The sequence below is a fragment of the Oryctolagus cuniculus genome, chromosome 3 (assembly GCF_051225735.1).
Source record: "Oryctolagus cuniculus isolate XC-2025 breed Fujian yellow rabbit chromosome 3, ASM5122573v1, whole genome shotgun sequence".
In the NCBI taxonomy this organism is placed as follows: domain Eukaryota; kingdom Metazoa; phylum Chordata; class Mammalia; order Lagomorpha; family Leporidae; genus Oryctolagus; species Oryctolagus cuniculus.
Genome location: NC_142869.1, coordinates 81,443,522 through 81,457,713, shown reverse-complemented (window position 1 = coordinate 81,457,713; position 14,192 = coordinate 81,443,522). Strand labels below are relative to the sequence as shown.

Genomic DNA, 14,192 nt, shown 5'->3' with positions numbered 1-14,192 from the left:
AGGGGCTAATTTACCACACTTCTTTTGTAATAACACATGAGATAACAGATATTCCCTCATATCACTTCACCCAAAACAGTCCCAACCCACACAATTGGTGCAGGGTAAAATTTGATGTTGCAGGTAACAAAAACAGTGGGTAAGGGCCCCTGGCAAACACCTACCACAGTTTTTCAGACTAGGCATCTAAGAACCTAAAACTAGTTAAAAACAGAAATGCTACAAAGCAAGTAATTTGTGTCTGAAATTAAGTATATAATTGCAATATATATATAAAGTCACAAGAAAGGGCAGTAAGGTGGAGTGGCCAAAGTTTTCAAGAACACAGTGGTGTGGTCCAGCTGAGCCTTCAACACAGTAGGGTTACAACGTCTTGATTGTGGTTTCTTCTACACAGGAACTTGCACCTAGAAACCACAGAGTAAATCTTGCATGCTGTAAGAAGTCAGGCAGGAAGGGGATTAAAAATATGCAAATTTATCTACCCACAGCCAATTATACGAAAAAAGACAAACTAATTTAGAGGGCAAAAGTGTATTCATTAATAATTAGAATGTGTGGTTTTTCCAGATCACTGATATTTTCAACTAAATCGATTTCTCAAGTCAGTTATCTTGATTCCATAAGTGCTTTAAGAAGCTATAAAATGGGGGTAGAGGGAGTGATCTTATGAGAGGAGAAATTATAAGCAAAAAAGTAATAAGTATTGACAGGTATTAGTCTTTCTGAAGATAACATGCAATACACCACCACTAAAGGTTACTTTGTTCAGAAAATTATTGGGAGCTGGAGGGGGAACCCATTTGAAAATAGTTCCAAAGTTTTATCAGTGATTTTTCAAAAAAAAGGATATGTTCTTTAAAGGCCCTTAGAAAAGCACCGGGCAACCATGTGGCATATTTGGAGAAGTAAACACTTTGGACAAACCACTTGATGTTCTTGGATTTTCTTCTCTTCTAGGTAAATTAAGTAAGCTGGTCCAGATAACCTCTATTGTCCTTTCCCACTTTAAAATGCAAAAGGTTCCTCTAAATCAGTGTTCCCCAAACTCGTTCAAGAATATTCTAGGACTAAGTGGTTTTGTGGTTAGTTCTAGGAAAACAATGAAATATATAAAGCTGAACAAATGGCTTCCTTGCAGGACTTTCCAGAATCTTGAGTGTGATCGGTTATTCTGTTACCGTCCCAGGCAATAGTATGTAGAATGTAACATTTACCAAGTTTTTTTGAGCACTGAATATTCTAATTTCTGCGACACTTGCAATATTTAATAGAATGTGAGTGTCTCCATGAATACAATCTGGGCAAAGAAGCTTTAAACAATAAACTTCATGAATATAAAAGCAGACGCTGAAAGAAGCAAAATACTTGCACAACAGTTTGGAGCATTCATTTCAGAAGCTGAGTAACATCTCCATAGCGCTTGTAGAGCATTTTAACTCATATTAACTTGTTTGACTCTTAATCCTGGATAGGGCAGGTTCTGAAAAGAACCATTTCCCCATAGAGAACTGCGATTCTCTATGAGATCTTTCTCATCAGAGAGTACTTTCTGCTAATGCTTAGAAAGGTCAGTTTTCTTCCACCATTAGGACTACAGGATTTCCTTGACCCATCCTTCAAGACACTCTTTGTGTAAACTGATGTGTTAAGACACCCAGAAGAGGAAGGAAAGAGCCACAGTGCCTGTGCTGGTAGTGTGACAAGTTGTGTCCCATTTATGACTCTATCTAGACTTGTCCCTAGTTCTGCCACTGAAAAAAATTAAGAACCAGAAAGTTTAAGGAGCTTTCAGTCACAGTGCTAATAAATGAAACTGGGATCCACACCTATATCCATCCCCCTTTTTCTTTCTCTAAATCAACTTAGGATGTTTTGAAATGGTTTGATGGTGTCTTAAAACTGAAGTTTAGCTAATGGCTCAGATTAAAAAATTAACAATTTGGGACCAGCTTTGGTGGCACAGCAGGTTAAGTGGCACTGTGGTACTACAAGTTAAGTCAAGGCTTCAACACCAGCATTCCATATCAAAGCACTGGTTCAAGGCTCAGCAGCTCTACCTCTGATCCAGCTCCCTGCTAATGTGCTTGTGAAGGCAGCAGAAGATGGCCTGAATACTAGAGCCCCTCCCACCCACGCGGGACACCCAGACAGGGTTCCAGGCTCCTGGCTTCAGCCTGGTCCAACACCAGTTATTGGGGCTATTCAGGGGAATGAACCAGTAGATGGAAGAACTCAATATTGACATTGATTGCTCGCTCTCGCTCTCTCTCTGCCTTTTGAATAAAAAAAGAACAATTTCCTTTGATTTGTGGTTCATGATTGGTGGAAGTCTGGTTGAAATGATTTGATTTACACAAATATTACAGTAGTTGCAACAAGGAGTAACTTATACAAGAGTCACACTTTAATGATTATAATCACTTGAGTCCTTACTCAGTGCCAGACAGGCACGTAAGTATTACTTCATTTCATCCTCCCAACACTGCCAGTGAAGGGTCCTGGAACTACTCACCCTTCAAGATGGCCCCTAATAATGCCATCTGTTTTATGTCTCACCTGTCTCCCAGGGGCTTTCTTTTTAATCTTACCAGAACCTTAATGCCGCTCCTTGTTCTGAAAGTTCATTCACCTGCCTTTCAAAGCAATTCTCCCAATGTTCACATCGTCCACACCTTTCCAATGCCAAGGCCCACACAAACCCATTGTCCAGGTTCTCTCCTGCCTCCACGGATTGCTGGAAATGGGTCAGAGTGACTCAGACCTAAGCCCCCAGGGCCCTCACCATAGCTCAGGGGCCCTTTCCTTCATCCCCTTTGGAATGTTCCCCGTATCCCCAGACTCTCATCTTTTGGTGTGAGTGTGTGTCAATCAACACAGGACTCTGCCTCTTTACTGAAACATGAGCTTTCAAAAGGTGGAGCTTCACAGGCCTTCCTCCTCATCCCCTGTACACAGCCCTGCTCCTCCCTGTCCTGCTGACAGCAAACTCCTGAGGAGGTCCCTTTCCACTAAGACAAACTCCACCTCAATCTTTCTTAAAAGGAAGACCGGCTTTCAGAGATTCCCTCTTTTTTCTAGTAACTACAGCTACAGTCGGATGCTAAAACAATCCTGTCTCCAGGCTGCAGATTTTGAAAATTTCAGGAAGGACTCTCATTTCTTTCAGAGTCTGATTTTCCCCAGAAGACACAGGCTCTTGACTCCATCACTCTTTAAACCCTTTGGAATGTGCTTGAGGCTGCCCCTCTCTGGCCCCACCACACACACAGGGCTCCATTGAAACCTGCATCTCAAAGGCTTACAAAGCGCTCCCCATGGCCATTCCAACAGCCTTTTACTGGCCTTTGTCTTCCCTGACCTCTTGGCAACATTTAACAGAGCTGACCACCTCCTGAAACTTTATTCCTCCTTGGCCTCTGTGCCACTCTCTGGATTCCCCCTGTGTTTGGTCATTTCTTTACTTTGCCAAAGGCTCAACTTACTCTTCAGAACAGAATCTGTGCTCCTCAAGGGAAGCCCCCTGTCTTGTCTTAACACCTCTCCCTCGAGCACTCAGAGCCAGTCCTAACACTCTACCTACAAAGTCAGAGGTGGTCAGGGGCTTCTTCCCCCAGCTGCTCTAGTTCTATATGAAGGTACTTCAAAATGTTTGTGGAAAATGGAATAAAAAGATAAATTTATTGTGGTGACAAAAAATCTTGAATTTCATATACAGTTTCATCCACAACACGCACTTCCCATGAACTTTTTGAAGATTCTTGTATTTTCAACTGCTATGACACATTTTCTGGGACTGGAGTATACAGAGTAATACATAATTCGTATGGCCAGCTTGAAATGGCCAAAAAGACTCACTACCTTTTTTAAAAATTATTTAATTTTGGTAGGATGAATACTCTAACCCCTTTATCATCCTACTTGTCTACCTTCCATATTCCTGTTGAGGAAGAAAATGTTTTACCATAACTAACGTACATCATGCTATAGACGTAACAGACAACAGTACAGTTACAGACAGTATATATCACTGAGAGACTTATGCATATATATATGCAAATATATGTATTGGTGTGTATGTGCATGAGAGTCCAGGTCAAACAGGAAAATCCAGCAACCATTTGAAGCAGCCTCCAACTGAATTAAGGCAATCCCAAGCAAGCAGTGAAGATGTGTTTACAGATATTTTCTGAATCCAAAATGAGTTCTTACAGTGGTCCTCACTGGGAGTGTGATTAGCCACTTACGCTGACAATTCTTCCCTAGGAGAAACTGACCTAGACACTTCACTTGCGATCCTGGTGTCTGGCCACTGAGTATCAGGAGAATTCAGAATTCAAGAATTCCTTCCCCCATTGATATTAACGCTAAAATAAGGTAGAAAGTCCCTGTAACTAACTTTCCATTTTTCCAATCATTTAAGACTAGAACCCTAGGACCTTCTTTTCCTAAGATCCTCCTCTCTCCACCTTGTCACCAGTCACATCGTGTCAATGCTTTCTGCACAGTAGCTTCACTCCATTCTATTGCATCCTTGTACACTGCCACCACTCCTCATCTGTGACAGCACCTTCTAGCCTTGGGCTCTGTGCTCATCCATGTCAGCAGCTTGATCCTGCCCTGCAACCTCTGCCCTGCACCCTGAGGACCTGAACTACTCTCTAGTCACCTAGTAAAGAGCGTCTTTTCTTTCTTCATGTCTGTGCTGTGACGTTCCTACACCACACAACCAATAATCCCACTGCTGAATTAGAAATGCTGGCATCATCTTCAAGTCCTGCTTCCACATGCAATCACAGAATCTTTTGGAAGATTCAGGTCCCTTTGACAAATCCCAGAAAATAGCCAACGGACAAAATCTTTTAGAACATTTAAGACTTCAGGTATTCAAATAGCTATAAAATCTGGTCACTCCTGCCTATAGTGGAACTGCATGGGATGGGGGAGGGGGTCCTCTATCATCTCTCTCGGTGGCCTTAGCAGCTAGCTCACTGCTTTCCCTGGTTTCAACACTGTATCTCCTGCATGCCACCAGTTTGCTTCCTAGGGATTCATATCTGTTTGAAAAACCATTTAACTTATGCTACATAGTCAGTAACTTTTAAACACAATGTTTCTGAGCTTCTGTTACAGTTTCAGCTAAATAAAAGAATTTATCTTTACTCTCTTGAGTTAGTCTGATACATTTGACCTATCAAACTGGGAATACAAAGACAGAATATTTGGATAAAAAGGCCAGAGTTGGTTATAAATGGTCTTCCAAAAGGGTGATTTATGGACACCTCTCCTAAAAGGAAAGACACAAAGAGATCTTGTCTTAGAACAGAGGACTGAAGTCACACCACTGATCTAAAGGAAAAAATAGGATAGAAGCATCTGAGTTAATGCCAAACAATGAAACTACATGTTTGTTCCCAATCTACTCAACACCAAAATAATGAGCCTTGCACAGATTTTGTCAAGTGATGCATTAATTAGCAAAGTAATAGCCTAATAAGGTAATACTGCTTCCTCCCTCTCTCCCCTTCCTTCTCTCCCTCTGCCCCCTCTGGCTCCCTGCCTCCCTCTCTCTGTCTCTGTCTTTCACTCTCCCCTCCAGCACTCTGTCTTCCTCCTTTCATTTGAAACTCTCCAGAGAGAGAGACCCTCTGGGTTACACACTAACAACTGCTCCTACAGCGCTGACATATCTATACTATGCACTTCTCACAGAAGCCCTCATGGGTCCATGAGACCCTGAAGACCCAAAGATGCCACACCTCCCCCACACTGTCCCTGGAAGAGCTCACAACTGAAGGGAAGTTTTCAGTGAAGACAATCACTGAGTATTAAAAATAAGATAAATTCAGGGAATTCCATCATAAGTAGAACTCAGTCATACTTCTTAAATGTGTGTGTTGGGGAGGGGGTATCTGTCCACAAAAGAGCTATATTTAAACGTACCGGTAAGTCAAATGAAAACAGGCAATGGTGATCATTCCTCAGTATCTACAAAGCTACTCTCCTGGAAAGTAATCTGGATTTGAAATTTCACATACATAGCTACATTCTCTGCCCACCCCCTACTAACCCAAATGGATAAATTAATGCCTTAAAAAAAGTTCTCTAAAAAGTATAGAAGACTTGCCTAAAATACATATAAAATAGTATCTGTCAGGGATAAATAATTTCCAAAAAGGTGACACAGGTGTTTGCATGAAATAAAAATAATACAAAGTTATAAGGGAGGGGAAGGATTGCTTCTGAAAACCCATGTGCTAGAGGCAAGCAGCACTTTCACAGTATTTGCTGGAATTCTCAACAACAGGAATTCTTTGGGGTTTTCCACTCTTTCTATATAACAAAGGATTGTATGGTCATTGTGGGAGACAAGAAGGACTACAAACTTGACAAAAATGTAATGAATTACATAAAAAAAGTCACTCTTAATTCTACATGAGAGAAAACTACGTGTTAAAATTTTGATAATTTCCTTCCAGGTTTAAAAAAAAAAAAACACAACAAACCGGAAACATTACTAGTTTATGTTACATCCATATGAAATTTCATATGTTTAAATGAGTAAATGGGGCCCAACTAAGATGTCTACTTGTTAGCCTGCTGTTTTGTGTAGCAGAGTTCTGCTGCTGCTCCTTTCATTTCGTGTACATTGACAGTTGCACTTAATTACTATTTTAATACAGAACTCAGCTTGCTCTGTTTGAATCTTTTTCCTTACCTAATTTCAGGATAAGTTTTCATCTCTCCTATTATAGTTTGCCAACCTTTTAGAATGAGTTAAGCGAAGAATCTGTACAGTTGTAAGTTTAAAAACAGACACCTACATGCCTATAGATGTCCAAGGACCAATTCCTTCCACTAATTTTTTTTTCCTGAGTTATACAAAAAGAACATCTTTGAAAACAAAACATACAAGACAAAGAACTTAGGAAATACCCGTGCATACATTAATATCACCTGTCAGTTTTCAAGCAAACTAAAAAGCAGCAGTTTTCCTTGCTTCCCTCAGCATATATTTGCAACAAATGCAGAAAGGACTAAAGGACTTTTCTTCCCCAAAGAGGGGTAAGTAAACTGCTATGAAGAGCTTAATCTATGACAATTGTTTAAAAATATAAGGGGACCCATTTTGTATTTCATTTTAGTTATCTTTTTAAAAGGTAGTGGAAAATTTCATTTTCAGCCTCTAGGTCATTATCCCTTTTGAAGCGGTTCCACCTTCTAAACTTGGTCCCTCCGGAGATGCTATAAACACAGCCTGCCCGTTCTTAGGAGGCTGTGTCACACTTCCCAGGACCATGCAAGTTTCTCCCAGGACCCCCTGCTGTTGCATGCTCCCCAGGGACATTAACAGTAATAATACTTTGGAAGATTTAGCCACAACCACCCTGTGAAATGAGCACTACTGTTTTTACTTAGTGGAAATGGAGGTTTAGGAGGCTAAGCAGAAAAGCATGCAAATACGATAGAGGCAGATTGGACTTAGTGGAGGAGGAAACACTGACCAAATGGCTTAAGAAAGTGAAATGTGAGATTTCCATTACTACCAGGGCTGAAAGAACATGCTAATATGCAAAATTTCAAGTGAAAAAATAGGAAGAGTATGTTGTTTGATCATGACTTTTTAAAAATACCTAGTTTTAATACATCAGTTGGGTTCCCCTAAGGTAGGGTTGCTGGATTTAATGAACAAAAATACACAGCGTGACAAAGTATTTGAGATACTTATCCGAAGAAATCACTGTTTAGCTGAAATTCAAATTTAATTCAACATCTAGCATGTTATCTGACAATGTGAAGGCCTTCATGGAACAAACAAAAAATACTAATAAATTACAGAGCCACAATTCCCCAAGCTGAAATCTAGCCTGTTCTGTGTGCCACATGTCTTTGGGAGGCCAAATAAAGGGAAGTGCAGGGAGGCTACAGCTGTTCTTGACTGAGCTTCCTTCTCTTTTTCCTAGTAGCAAACACAGCCCTTGACCCCAGGGACCTGCCTTTCACCAGCTAGGCCACTCAATTTCATTGCCTCAAAATCCAAACCCTTCTCTATTTTATATGGGTGTTGTGAGGATTAGACAGAACTGGGGCTGGAAGGGGATATTACAGACACCTTGAAAATATTTATATATTGGCTGAGTACTTCTGAAATACATTCTCAGAAATTTGGATCAGACGGACTCTGCCACATCACCAAGAAAAGGCTCCAATATAAAAGTATTGCCAGTGTATGGCGAGCCTAGCTGACAACAATCTCTAAAAGGAAGGAAAAAGCAAAAACTAGAAATGTGCTCCAAACCTGAAGGGAACTATGGAAAGTGGAGTGACGTGCCAGAAGGCAAGCTGGCAGAAAACAGAGGCAATCACTGATGAAGAATTCTAGAGTTTTCAAATGGCTATGGATAGATATTTGAGACGGTCACCTTGACTCAAATATTAAAACACAAATACATAGAGATAACATAAAAACCAGGCAAGACATTGCTTATAGATACCCATTTAATTCTCTGGTGCCTTCCGTTATGCCTCCAATTTCTGTGTCTTGTATATATTTACTTTCTCTTAAGAAAACAACAAATTGAGACTGGTTCAAATGGTGTTCATTTAAATATCTCTTCCACGCACAACTGTAATCTTCAAACTTTAACAAAACGTAGTCCACTGAACACAAATCACCGTGAACAGAAACTGCTTAAAGAGGATTAATCAGCAGCTTTGATGTCATCCCCTAAACAAGGCCAAACATTGAATCATTGTTGAATTCCTCACGTGCAGCTACACCCAGTTAATCTTCAAGAAAGCAGCAAACTATGTAAATTGACTTAAAGTGAGTAGATAAGTACATCACTCATGAAAAGGTAACAACACTTAACAAATATAACTATTAGAAGGGCAAGCTCAAATCTTACCTCCAACACTCCACTGTGAACCATCAGAACCACACAGTACTTAGCAAAACGGGACTTGCTGTAGCCTACCAATTGCAAAGACTAAAATATATGGCCTAACTGAGTCAGCTATCTCAAGAAAGCAGTTCCAGAGAGGAAGTATGAAAACATAAAGAGAATAGCCAAGGAAAAACAGAAATATCCATTTTCTATATTTAAAGGCTTCAAAGTATAGAGAACTTCTTTTCTTTCAAAACACACTAAAGGAGTGGGCTGCTGGCCTAACAAACTGCTGCAGTTAGGATGCCCGCACAGTAAGTGGATTTGGTAACTCCTTCTAAATCCTGATTGTAGCTGCCTGCTAATGCAGACCTTGGAAGGCAGCAGGTGATGACTCAAAGTACTTAGTGAGAGACCTGGATTGCGTTCCCAGTTCTAGGCTCTGACTGGACTGAAGGACAGCCCCAGCCAATGCATACTGTCACAATACAAAAGGTCTGATAAATCATTTTCATTTTGGTTTTTGGGATGCCGTTTTTATAAAACCAGACTGGATCTGCTGAACAAATATCATTTATCTCAAAGTCACAGTCAATAGTGTCGGACACACATGTTTGTCCACCTTTATCTGGGTTATCACTCTACAAGTGTCTCGCTTTGACTTGAGCAGACCAGGTGTATTTTGAATGTGCTCACAGGTCTGTAATGCAGGAAAATCCTGTTTATCCCAGATGACTCCAGAGATCAGTGCTCCCAGATGGGCTGGCTACCCTCTATGGGGGCAGGAAGGGGATGAGCACCACCCACCCCTGCTTTCACTGAAACTGGCTGGCTCTTACCAATGTAACATGTAGAAAGTTTTAGGAATTGTACCATCATTCAATGGAGCATGTTGACATTACTGCTGCTCCCAAACACCATGAACATCCATATCATCCATTACTTCTTCCCTCACCTGCCACCTCAGCACCTCAGCATGCCCTTCAGAAGGTGGGAGGGGCCGAAAGTGGACCTCTGAGACCCACAGGGAGGCGGGTGAGGACACAGATCAGCTCTAAGGTTTCTACTGGGATACATATGTTAAGTGGGCACTTGCTGAAGCCTCTGATAGCCAGGGTTCAAATCCTGGCTCTGCGCCTGGGGTTCTACAGACTTCGGGCAAGTTATTTAATCCACAGCGCTGTGTTCTTAACTGTGAAATGGTGATGTGAACATTACCTGCCTCAGAAGACTATCAAGATGAACAAATCACTTAATCCACAGAGAGCATTCACAGCAGCAAGCCGCAGGTAGTGAGGTACTCCAGACTCCTAGCTACCACTCTAACACATGCACAATACAAGAGTGATTCTGACCCAGTGTGGGTGTGTTCTTTTCTTCCCAAAGGTGATTTTTAAGTACTATTCCTTACATTGAATTTTTCCCCCTCAGGCAAATTATCTGAAATGAGCTCTCACAGTTGATTGTGTATTTCTGGGTTAAAAAATCAAACTGCATTATACACCTAAGATTTGCCAATGCTTTCATCAAAATGAACAAACTAATGAGAACGGAAAGGTGCAAGCTTAACATCACGAACTCTTATAAAAAGCATTAATTAGACTTCCCGGTTAGGCTAAGCCAGGATGAGATCACAAAAGTCAGTCATGGTAACCAGGTCCCCGCGCTGGAAGTGTGCTTTCCCAGTGAATGGCTAAATACGAACAAAAGAAACCTTTGACTCAAATACCAGTGGTACCCGGGTCTTGTGTCTGTATAATGCCTACACATTCATTTCTTTCTTTGCCTATAGAAAAAAGAAAGTCTGTTTGTTTTTCTGATTCAGTCAGCCCTTTCAGTCTTTGAATCTAAGGAGAGCCCTAGGAGAAGAACAGCATCTTATCAGCCTGCTCCAGACCAGCAGGCTGTCCCCCTGCACACACAAAACCTCCAGCCCCTCGCAGCAAAAGGCCTCGCCCTCAGAGCTTTTCCCCCTTTTCAGAGCTAACACCCCGCTGGGTTTTGACAACAAATAAATGCATACACAAGGCCTTAACATAATTAGCCATCCTTGCAGGTAAGTGGGGTGGGAGGGGGAGGAGGGGTTGAGAGAAGAATATTTATGGGAAATTGGCTTCACCTATGAAGTTGAGGGAAGTGTGGTAGATCCGAGGGCATTTATTTTCAATGAAGCCCCAGGAAAAGAGTTTAAAGACGCCTGCTCCTGAATCCTGACAATTCTGCCATACACGTCAACCAAGTCACGAATGCAGGCTTTATTTTCTTTTAATTAAAGGAAGAGACATCTTCTTAACCCAAGTAAAAGTTCCATTAATTTCAGCATCAAGGGCACATGGAACAGGGTGTGTTTACTGCTTGTTGAGGGGCATTTCACGTGTAAAAGAACCATAGACCAGAAGACAGAAAACATGACTTTTTGACACTGCCAAAATACTTGCAGATACAGACTCATGCTAGGAGATGCCCACCCAGAAATGACTCCAAGAACAAGAACTGGACATCAGAATTAATTCTAGAGGCAAGCCACCAGCATCACTTGCCTTTGGTCCCGATCTTAATGGAGCCACGGCCGGCATAAAAGGATTCAGTTCGCTGGTATCATTATTGGGATAATAACTTAATTGATTTGTCTCAGTGGCTAAGGATGGAGACAAGAGATTTATTATGGAGGAAAAATATCTGCAATCGTGTTTTTGTTTTCTCAACAAGCATCTTGCCACTGACCTCTAAATCAGTTTAACCTTTTCCAAACAGACCCGCACATTTTTTACATAATTTAAAGCTAGGTTTTGTTATTGCTCCTGCTGAAGGGCTCCGGGAGATTTCGCCCAACATGGCTTCAAGGAACCTTCTTTTAAAAACAAAGATGAAAAACAAAACAAAAGGCCGAAAGTCTAAGCTCTCAGCTCCATTCCTTTTCCCGGCAGGGGATTCTGATCTAACCACTGAAGTGCCTCTGGAGTTCAATCTGCTAAAAAATGTATGAAACGGTATGAAAATAGGAAAAGACATGTTATGACTCAGGCTTCTCCAAGTATCTCTGCAGCGAGGATGTCACAGGATTTCCCTGTGCTTCTGAAAACTGAAAACCTTGAGAAAGTGACAGAAGTTCCTGTTTCGTTCTCTCTTTTTTTAAATAAGGAGGGGGCGCGCGCGAACACCACACACACACACACACACACACACGCACGCCTTCCGGGTTTCCTGCGAATCAGACAGGTTCTTGGAGGCTCCAAGTGAGCACTGCAAAGCGACGTTGCGACTTACTGCCGTACTCTTGCACACACAAAGGTGTCGGGGGGAAGCCCAAACTTGTTGCAGAAGCTGGGCGAAGCCCCCCGGCCCGGCGCTCTCTGGCTCTCGCCACCTCTCCCTCCTCCCCACGTCCCACCCTGCCGGCTCGACCCGCAGGGCCAGGGCATCTCCCCTGCTAAGGTCGCCCGCCCGAGCCGTCCGCGGGCCGCCTTCTGGGGAAACAAGGTCACCGCCCAGCCCGGTGCCTCCGAGGAGCCGCGGCGCCGGCCGAGCGCCGCGGCCGCCCTTTGTAGCGCGCGGCATCCCGGCGCCGCCTCACCTGCTTGCGATAGGGCGTCCTGCAGCTGCTGCTGCTGCCCCCGGGGTTGCCGCTGCTGCTGGGGAAGATCATCGCGGCGGGCGGCGGGCGGCGGGCGCGGGGCAGCCTCGCCGCGAAGGGGAGGGCGCAGGGCGGGGGCCGGCCGGGCCGGGGCCGCGGCCGCTCCGGGAACTCCCTCTCGCCGCGCGGCGGCGGCCGGCCGGGGCTGCAGCTCCGGGAGGACTTCTCGACCCCCGCACTCGCCTAAAAGTGCGGCGCGCCGGCGGCGGGCGAGACTCGAGCAGCTCGGGCGGCCGCCGCCCTGCGTGCCATGGACGGGAGTTCGCGCGCGGAGCTGGCGGCGCCGCCGACTCTCCTGCCGGCAGCGGAGGAGCAGCGCCGCCGCGTCCCCACCTACCGCGGCCTCAACCACCGCCCCGAGAGCGCGCCGGCCGGGGGCGGGGAGGCGGCCGCGCACCGCCTCGCGCCGCGCCCAGGCCCACCCGCGCCTCCGCGCCCGCCCGCCCGCCCGCTCGCTGGGCGCGGCCTCCGCGCTCTCCCGCCCGGCTTTTAGGGCCGGGGCCCGGGCTGGGACCGCGCAGCCCTGGGAGCCGCCGGCGCCCCCGCTCTGGTGCAATGGTTGGGTCTGGCTCCCCGCATGCCGCACATTCCTTGGAGTAGCCAAGCCCCCCTCCGGTCGGTTCCCCCTCGGTTCGATGCCCGAGTGGCCACTTTGCAGCCCCACTCGACGCCCCCTTTGGAAGGCGTCGCTTCGGGGAATCGCGCTGGCACCTGGGCAGGAGGCGAACTGGCCCCCAGGTGTTCTCTCTGTTCCCGCATCTTCCAAACTACGCCGTCACGGGAATGGTGCGGGCAGTCACCCCTACTTGGACGGACCTCGGCAGAGCTCTGAGCCACACACCCCGCCATTCCCACGCTGCAACTGCAGCCGAGGGAACGGGTCTCCACCGCCCGGCGCCTCTCTGGGGGCTGCGGGGGCTGTGGGGTTTCGCTCCTGCGCCAGAGTTAACAAGCTTTCCTTCGAGGTGACAATAGCAAGTGGGCGGCGAGGAGAGGTCAAGGCCGACCCTTGAAGGGCTTCTGTCCCGGCTAAGACCTGGAAAAGCGCAGCCCTTCCTTGCGTGCATTGTTAGATGGGACATCAACGCGTTCTCTTCAAGAGACAGAAACTCGACAAGAAAAGGGACAAAGGGAGGAGGTGATTTCCTTTGTTCGCTGGGAGGGCTGCTCCTCACGCTGCTCCCCTGTCTCCACCAGCTTTGGGGGGCTGCGTGAAGCCCGGAACCAGCCCAGTGCGGAAAGCCCGACGGCAAGGAGCTGTGGACCGGTGGTTGGGCCGGGCTTGCCGTCTTGCGGGCTGGCCTGTTCCCCAGTGGGCTTCCCTGGTGGGTATTGCAGAGAAGTATCACCGTGGGTGTGCACTACAGAGTTCTTCCAGGGCCTCTAGATTCTAACACCTTCCTGCGAAAGCCAGTCAGCTATGGTAAAGGAAAATCGCAGCTTCATCATAGCTTGCTTATGTAGGCAAGGGACTTGACTTCTGTTTACCACCAGGAAAGCAACGCGTCTCCCACCGAAATGGAGTCTCCGGCAAAGCCATGGCCATTCAAGGGCTTTTCCAGTGGCGAAGAATTGAAAGATGCCCATCCTGCTACCTCAGTGGCTGAGTGAGCCCCTTCCATACTGGAAAGAGCTCCCAACATTCTCCAGCAAAAATGATGAGAATCAGC

The 14,192-nt window shown here is 45.2% G+C and overlaps 1 protein-coding gene across 16 annotated transcripts in view; it reads right to left on the bottom strand.

Annotated features, from left to right (window-relative positions):
• Positions 1-14,192, bottom strand: part of RBMS1 (RNA binding motif single stranded interacting protein 1) — a 239,176-nt gene that overhangs the window by 131,541 nt on the left and 93,443 nt on the right. For 4 of the 16 annotated variants that reach the window (XM_051849538.3, XM_070070771.2, XM_089328250.1 and 1 more), the window contains exon 1: positions 12,463-12,851. The exons of 8 other annotated variants lie outside the window; for them this stretch is intronic. In XM_051849538.3, coding sequence (XP_051705498.1) covers positions 12,463-12,534 — 72 coding nt within the window. In that variant the 5' untranslated portion in view covers positions 12,535-12,851. Of the gene's footprint in view, positions 1-12,462; positions 12,876-14,192 lie in introns of those variants that run through there. 4 more of the 16 variants (XM_051849536.3, XM_070070769.2, XM_070070767.2 and 1 more) reach the window with 2 other exon arrangements.